The 7,870-nt window shown below is 39.6% G+C and overlaps 1 protein-coding gene across 1 annotated transcript; it reads right to left on the bottom strand.

The window, feature by feature from the left end:
• Positions 1–2,541: 2,541 nt before the first annotated feature.
• On the bottom strand, positions 2,542–7,870 carry LOC131105259 (antizyme inhibitor 1-like). The gene is made up of 12 exons (XM_058053194.1): positions 7,637–7,870; positions 6,931–7,052; positions 6,273–6,482; positions 5,981–6,154; positions 5,695–5,867; positions 5,188–5,322; positions 4,773–4,854; positions 4,629–4,703; positions 4,350–4,512; positions 4,108–4,223; positions 3,504–3,718; positions 2,542–3,423 (listed from the first exon to the last, which is right to left on the bottom strand). The coding sequence occupies exons 3-12, from the start codon at positions 6,372–6,374 to the stop codon at positions 3,312–3,314; spliced, it is 1,347 nt and encodes a 448-aa protein (XP_057909177.1). The 5' UTR covers positions 6,375–6,482; positions 6,931–7,052; positions 7,637–7,870; the 3' UTR covers positions 2,542–3,311.

Here is a 7,870-nt window from a genome sequence, read left to right as displayed (position 1 = left end):
CATGCACGCGCCCTGCTGGTTGGAGCTCGAGCACAAACAGGAAACGTGTTACACTGAACAGGAAAAGCAACTAATAAACATTTTATTAAGACACATTTCACCTCAACAAACGGCATTTATTCGTTTTTTAAGTGTTGTGTGCCTTTATTTTATGAAGCATGTCTGGTAAGTAAAGAGCTCGGGTTTTGTTCATGAGAAAAGAGCATCACATAGGATGTCAGACATCTCCCACAAGTTAGTCTTTTTAATTTTAAATAACTTGTTTAACTCTTTCTTGTATAGTATAGCAATGTAGCAGACTTCTTCAGCTCAAAGACTAGATAGGACAGCTCATATTCTAAGACAGCCTGATCAATACTGTGCAATACACTGGTTTACTGCACATTATATTGTACAATTGGTTATGGATGTCACCACTTTGGTCATTTTTATTGCTGTGTTTTTATTGCTGCAAATGGTCCCCGGGGTGCTCTTTGGCAAGCATAATTACATCTATATTTTTTTGTTCTATTTGTTGAATAAATATCTGTGCTTTTGTGTTGACTTGTTAATATTGTTACATACTTGTTTACGTAGTTTGCACTATTAACTTTATTTTGCTGAAGTATTTGTATTTGTATTTAAAAGGGAATGAACAAATAATCGTTTTATTGTGTTGATATCGTTACATTGTGTTATAATGTATTTACTGTATATATTGTTAAATTGTTCATACAATTACTGTAAATGTGTTGATTAAAATGTGTTTTGGGGTGTCTAAAATATCTGTCTAGTATTTATGTAATTTTACAACATTAAATAAATCACATTGTTTAAAAAGTAGGAAAGCACTCAGAGATTGCAGACCTCCACCAAGCACCATAATTCTAATAAGTTCTAATAAGTTCTCACCATAATGTGATTTTTGGGATAGTCCGTTATCAACATATTTAGAATCCTTGACCATGAAAACATACAATGAAAGGGCTTGAATGACTTCAAGAATGCTAACAGGCTCCTGTTAACATGCTAACACCTAACTTAATAGTGCTTGAAAGAGCCTACCTCTGAAAATGTTGGTATAATTAAGTTAGCATGCTAACATTATCATGTTAACGCCACGCATGATACTGGTAAGTGTCCGCTTCAGTTTATATTCATGACAATCTGTAAAAATGCTTGTATGTTCATGTTAGCATGCTAGCAGTCTAACGTGCAGTTTGCATGCTAACACTTAGCATAGACAATGACTAAAAATGCTACTATGCCGATGTTAGCATGCTAACAATCACAGCATGCTAACACAATAAACTGTGAAGGCCAAATGTCCTAAACAAGTGCTTTGACCATATTTGTGTGTGGTTTTATAATGTTAAATCTTAAAAAAAATTACACCAAAACTCAATTCCTGAACACTTTTGACCAAGAAGATGGCAAGACGAAAGATACACGTCATGGTGCAAAACCATGCAGCACCAGCAGTCGCATTAATGGTAAGAAGTATTTCATTTGTTCCATTTTAAAGTATGTGGCTTTTAATGGTTCTTTTAGCCCAAAAAGGTTCCCGACCCCTGGTCTAAGTCCCTATGTGTGTGTACATCTCTATTGTGCATCCACAGCAGGCCTTTTGTTCGGGTTCTTTGTGTTTTTCTGGAGTCTAGACAGCTGATACATTTGTAACTAATCCTTTAACTAAACCAAACATTAATCAGGGGTCCCGGCAGGACCTAAAGAAGGCAAAAAATCCCACTTTTCTGACGCTTTGTTTTTTCGCCCGTTTTTCAGGTCCGCAGCTGTCGTGAATTCTCCTTTTTTGAGGTGCCAAAACAACACTTTTCTGGTCCGGGAGGTGCACAAATCCCACCACACATTAATCAGGGTCCCAGTAGGACCTAAAGAAGGCAAAAAATCCCACTTTTCTGACGCTTCGTTTTTTGCCCGTGTTTCAGGTCGGCGGCTGTCGATTTTTCGCCTTTGTTTGAGTTGTTTAAATGACACCTTCCTGGTCCGGGAAGTGGACAAAACCCACCACACATTAATCAGGGGTCCCGGTAGGACCTAAAGAAGGCAAAAAATCCCACTTTTCTGACGCTTTGTTTTTTCGCCCGTTTTTCAGGTCCGCCGCGGCTTTTGTGAATTCTCCTTTTTTGAGGTGCCAAAACAACACTTTTCTGGTAGGGGAGGTGGACAAATCCCACCACACATTAATCAGGGGTCCCGGTAGGACCCATCTTCTGTGATCCAACCACAGAAAAATCATTTAGACAGAACAAATGGTTTGTAGCATGCAGTTCTATTCTCTCAAGTCTCTGTGTAGGTATTCATGGGGTATGTCATTCAGGCGAACCAACGTAGATTATATAACAAAAAAACCTTCATGCAGGATAAGGTTGCGGGGTGCACTGTAGACACCCATGCAAGTTCACACAATTTACTTATTTCGCACTCTCCCATTAACATATCAGAGTATTGATTAGGCTTGGTCCTGGACAGTCCAGATGTCTGCCAAACTTAACTTTCAGGTGTATTTTCTACTGTGTATGTTAATGATGATGCATTGGATCTTGTCCATAAGGTATTTATTTTTTCGACAGATATCAAGCATTGCAACAATATATCAACAGGCTTCAGACAGATGGTACACACTGCAACTACACATGAAATTGACTTACACACTCAAACATTTAACAAACTATTAAGCCAAAACAATGAGAACAAATTGAGGTTTCTTGTAATTATAAATAATCTATTCCACATTAGATTTACCATAAACACTATGTTCCATCTGCAGCACATGCTAATAATAAACCTGGGTTTCTAAGTGACATGTCCGTGTTCTGTGAGGCAGCAAATGGCAGAAATGAATATTGCACCATTGCATGTGTTCCAGCAAACCATGCACAGTACACTGACAACACTGATTTACTGCACCAAAGCCATGACTAATGAACCTTCATGTACAAAATCCCAACCTCAAAACACTGGTTTTAAATGCAATGTGAGGAATCAACTGTACAACCAATTAAAAATCATAAATACAAGATCTTAAAAATGGTGGTTAAGCTTTAAATAAATTGCTTACAAGACTATCAAGTGTTTCTTTCCCCAATATATATTTTAATTTTTTACGAGCATAAAAAGTAGTCTATGATAAAGGAGTCATCCATTTTGTTGCATGACAGACTACTATTTTAACCACATAAAGCCCAGGATGCTGATGATTGAGAAGTAAATCCAGTCTTGTCCCAGTGACTCCAACAATGATGTGCAGCAATGGTTCAATTTATCATGTTAGGAATAAGCAGCAGAACCCATTAAATGCCCGGTGACAGCTAAGCTGGGATAGAGAGTGCTGCTTCTGTTTGGCGGCCATTAAAAAAATAGGGGACCAACGACAAGTTCTTCAGTACTGCCTGTGTGACGCCGGTGTCCTGCATCTCATACCTGGCGGATGATCAACATGAGTGACATTTTAGTACAACTATTTCTTTTAACAACAGACTTCACAACAATCAAGTCCTTACCAGTCTCTACAGGAGACAACATAAAATACAGGTGGAGTGGCCGAGTCTGAGGTGCAAAGAGGCTGGCCCAGAGAGCAGGCCCCTGCGTGGCTGAACTCGAGCCAGTCTCCAATGTTGAGCTCAGGCAGCATGCAGTGCTCCATCACCTGGTCCAGATCATCACCAGAGGGGCCCCACAGGCTGCTGCTGAACAAGGGCGCATCCAGACGGGTGTTCTGCAAGCACAAAAACAATACTAAATCATGATCAATCACTCATCTTTGGATGCAAGCACGCTAAAACAATATCAGCAAATGTAGCAAGAAGAATAGCAGCTGTGTCCACGCATGCCTGATGTGTTTACTTTATTTACTTTGCAAGTTGATTTTGGTGTGTGCACCTAAAGTCTTAAAATTTTAAGTCAGGGGCCACTGTGCTTCTAGTCAAAAAAGCCCTGCCATTGTCATAACACTTAATAAATGTTTTGATAGTGACTAACCAATTATTCTGAATACATTTATGTTGATGGATGTCGTGAAACTCAGGCTCATTATGGCCAAGCTTTGAGATACAATTGTAACGTTTCATTCTCATTGCACATTTTTTAGAACACTCTGCAGCTCACCTTATGAACAGTTGGAGCAGTGATGTCCAAATCAATGAGTTTACAAGCAAATGGTCCATACACTCCTTCATTCATGCGGTAGTGAAACTCTGGCTCATCATTGGGAGATGGATCATCTGCTCATTGGGATCATGAGGAAACAAAAAGTATTGTGTTTTTAGTTGTGTGTCGTGCTATCGTCTTCTGAATCTGAACAGTGCCGTTTCTCTCAATTTTAAAATCTGCTGAGTCATGCAACTGACCATGTGTTTGATCTTGATCCCGCGCCACCACCTCTTTGGAGATGATGTTGACGACCAAGGTGAAAGCAGAGGACACAAAGTAGCTGCCAGGCTCGGCAATGATGCTAACTCCAGAAAGCGGGGGGAAGTATAGGTCCACCATAGGCATGACTGCATTTTTGATCTGCAAGAGAGATATTACTTATAAATGGTAGCTTCCAAAGTGTATTAATAAATGTATACTACTAAGGCTGAAATGGCTATGAGATCACTGACGGTACCAACACAAACTGTACTTACCAATTCCAGCTGGGTGCTCGAGCCACCAAAGCCATCTCCAAAGTCCAAGATTTTCATGTTAAATCCAATTTCCTCCTACAACAGACAAGATTTATGCATGTTAAAAACAGTTCATAAACATAAATTTGAATAATATATACTCACCGCCATATCAAAAACACAGCGAGCATCAGCAATTGCATTTGTGTATACTTTGTCCTCCTCGCAGCTGTAGGAAATGAGGGATCTAAAAGGAAAAAAAAAGGCATATTTAGTATCCTGGTCACTAGGCGGCAGTTACATTATATACTATTATCTTAGATAACATTAACTTAACGGTGCATGGAATCCGTCATAACATGTCCGACATGAAGTGAAAACAAGTTACTCTCCCATTCTGTGGAAGTGGTAAGATTTTGGTCTCTTGCTTGTTTCGTAACATGCACGGTGTACAGCGCAACTCAATACATAACAATACAAAAGCACAGCTTGTGTACCCCCCAGTTTTGACCAGCAATTGCCCTTGAATGTTATCTCCGTGGTACATTAACTCGTCTTTTTAGATTTCTGCAGCGCTCACCTGACCCCAACCACCTGTACACCCAACTGTTTGGCGCTCTCCAGTAGATGTCGACAGTCTTTGAGGGAACAGCCAAATGGCATGCTGAACTCGCTGTCCTGCCTTGATGCTTCCGTTGACACTTGAATTAGAAGCCTAAATAAAAGGAAAATCTGTTAAGCTAGTAGTGCGTTAAAGTCACACTTGCCATACTATACACAACAGTGTTCCGACGTGACCGAGAACGGAGGTCTTTGTTCTGGTCCGACAAGTCAATCAAGCGGAGCACTTACCAAAGCAGCTCAACAACATTTATACAAACGCAGTGCACACATAAGACGCATCATCAATTTTTGAGAAAATTCAAGCTTTTTCTTATAGTGCGGAAAATACGGTAATCATGTTTACAATTCTGTATTTTTCTTTTTACCATGATCCCACAATGAAAATAATCTTCTTCACCCTGCCATAGGAACACTCATGAGTAGTCTTACTACTGAATTATTTTCATATGTGTCAATGACTTACTTGGCATTCGGATGGAAGCGTGAAATCTTGCGCAGCTCTGCTTCATTATCGCACATCAGGAGGTCAATGCCATTCTTTGCAGCATACTTAATTTGAGACACCCGTTTGCAAACTCCACTGTAGATTATGTCTTCTGAGGGAATACCGTGGCTCTGCACTAGCTCAAGTTCAGACTGAAAAACAGACAAAGAAAAAGAGTTGTTACTTCATGTTCAGAATCCCTATCCTGCAATGGAGATAATTACAATCCTACATTTTCAAACAAACAATTTAACTTGCTAATTACCTGGTCGTTGCATACAAAGCCAGCGCCAAGAGCCGCCAGTACTTCAATAACACCTGGGCTGCTGTTACATCTGACAGTATAGAAGGGACGAATTTGGGCCAAGTGTGTTCGCCAGCGAACGTGCTGCCTCATTACAACTCCTAGGTCGGCGACAAAGAACGCCTTCTTCTCAGACTAAGGAAGAACATAAAATTTATGAATCAGAAAAATAACTACAAATTAAAAATATGCAATACAAGAAGATTTCCGTCATGGTTAGCGCCACAAATCGAGATTTATATGCAAAGCTTACCAAAGTTTGCTCATAAATGTGATTGTCTATCACATCACACAGAGATGTGCCTCCTTCCAGAAGGCTCACTGAAAACTGTGGTTCATCTGAGATTCCTTTCATCCTCTCAACCGTGTTCTGTGTGTCCGACAGGCATAAAGAATATGGGTGGTCCGAAGTGATGTTGCTCGCTCCCTCTCGAGCCACTGGGTCCTAGGCTTATGCAGCAAACTTTAAGAAAACCAGAAAAGATTTAATATACAGTATATTGTATAGAAAATCCAGTTTAAGTGAATTTCCGCTAAGTAGAATTCCAATCAAAAATCAAATATTTGTGTAGTTAGCATAGAAAACACATTTATGCCCTTCTGAATATGTTTTTTATCATGCTTAGCGCCCTCTAGACATGAAACAACACCTTTACTAAATGTGTATCACTAAATACTGCAGACATAGAGAAAATAAGCCATGAAAATGCATATTGGAAAGTTTATGTCCTAAAAATACCAACAAAAAGTGAGTGAAAGCCAATGATGCGAGATGTGAGTCGCAGGATCTATAATAACGTCAATCACATTAGTCTGGGACAAAGTGCAAGTCTATTTGATGCATTTTTTTGTTCCAATAATAGACACAGAGAGGCATCAGACTTTTAAAAATGCTTAAAAAAAATACTCACATGGATGAGTCCTTGGGTGAACTCTTCCACTATCAGCTAGGATCCCAAGGTGGCTCGGAGTTGAAGTCAAATGACTCCCGGAATAGGGCCGCCCCTAGATCCTCTGGATGGCTATTGTACACCTGCAATAAAATGAGGACAATGTGCCATACAATCAGCAAATGACAGAATAATAATTCAGGTGGAATTACCCGGCATAAATAGAATTTTCTTCATTCAATCCATGCAGGCGCTGGAATTTAACAGCCCAAGCTATAAATTGAAGTTATCACTTAAAGACTGTGCTTTAGCCATTTAAAACTAAAACTTAAGCAAATTGAGTGTGCTGTTATTCAAAAGGGGGATTTACTCTCGCCAATAATGGTATTTAATAGTTGCATCATGCCTGTCGTAGCCTTGTATGGGCTGTAATAGATAGCCAACACCCAACAATCACCATGACGTAAAGCCAAGCTACTACTGTAAAAACATTTGATATCTGACATCTTACGACGTCAATGATGTTAGCACAACAGATTAGCATTAGCTACCTGGAAATATAAAACACGTGAGTGCAACACAAATATCGTATTTCTAATTTGGATTATATTTTCTGTCATTAGGAATGTTGTTCATTTCTTGTAAAACCGAACCAGTTTGACGGGATTCATCTGGTTCATTCAAACGCATGCTAACGAGCTAGCTAGCGACACGCAGCGCTACTTACGTCTGTTGAAATCCCAAAAGAGGGGACAGAACGCTTTTTCCTTTTAGGCGGAATTTTTAACAACTGATGGGATTACTACGGGAGAAAATCAAAGTTTCCATTTGGGGATTAAGTCAAATAATTATAATCCAGTCAGGTTGAGTCGGCGAAAATAACCACACAATCGTGACCAAAGGAGGACGTCTTTCGTGGCGGAAGTGTCAAGCACACGTCAACATTGTTACTTCCGGTTAA

Source organism: Doryrhamphus excisus, chromosome 17 (assembly GCF_030265055.1).
Source record: "Doryrhamphus excisus isolate RoL2022-K1 chromosome 17, RoL_Dexc_1.0, whole genome shotgun sequence".
NCBI classification, from domain to species: domain Eukaryota; kingdom Metazoa; phylum Chordata; class Actinopteri; order Syngnathiformes; family Syngnathidae; genus Doryrhamphus; species Doryrhamphus excisus.
Note: the sequence above shows the minus strand (reverse complement) of the source record. Positions and strands in the feature narration are given on the sequence as shown.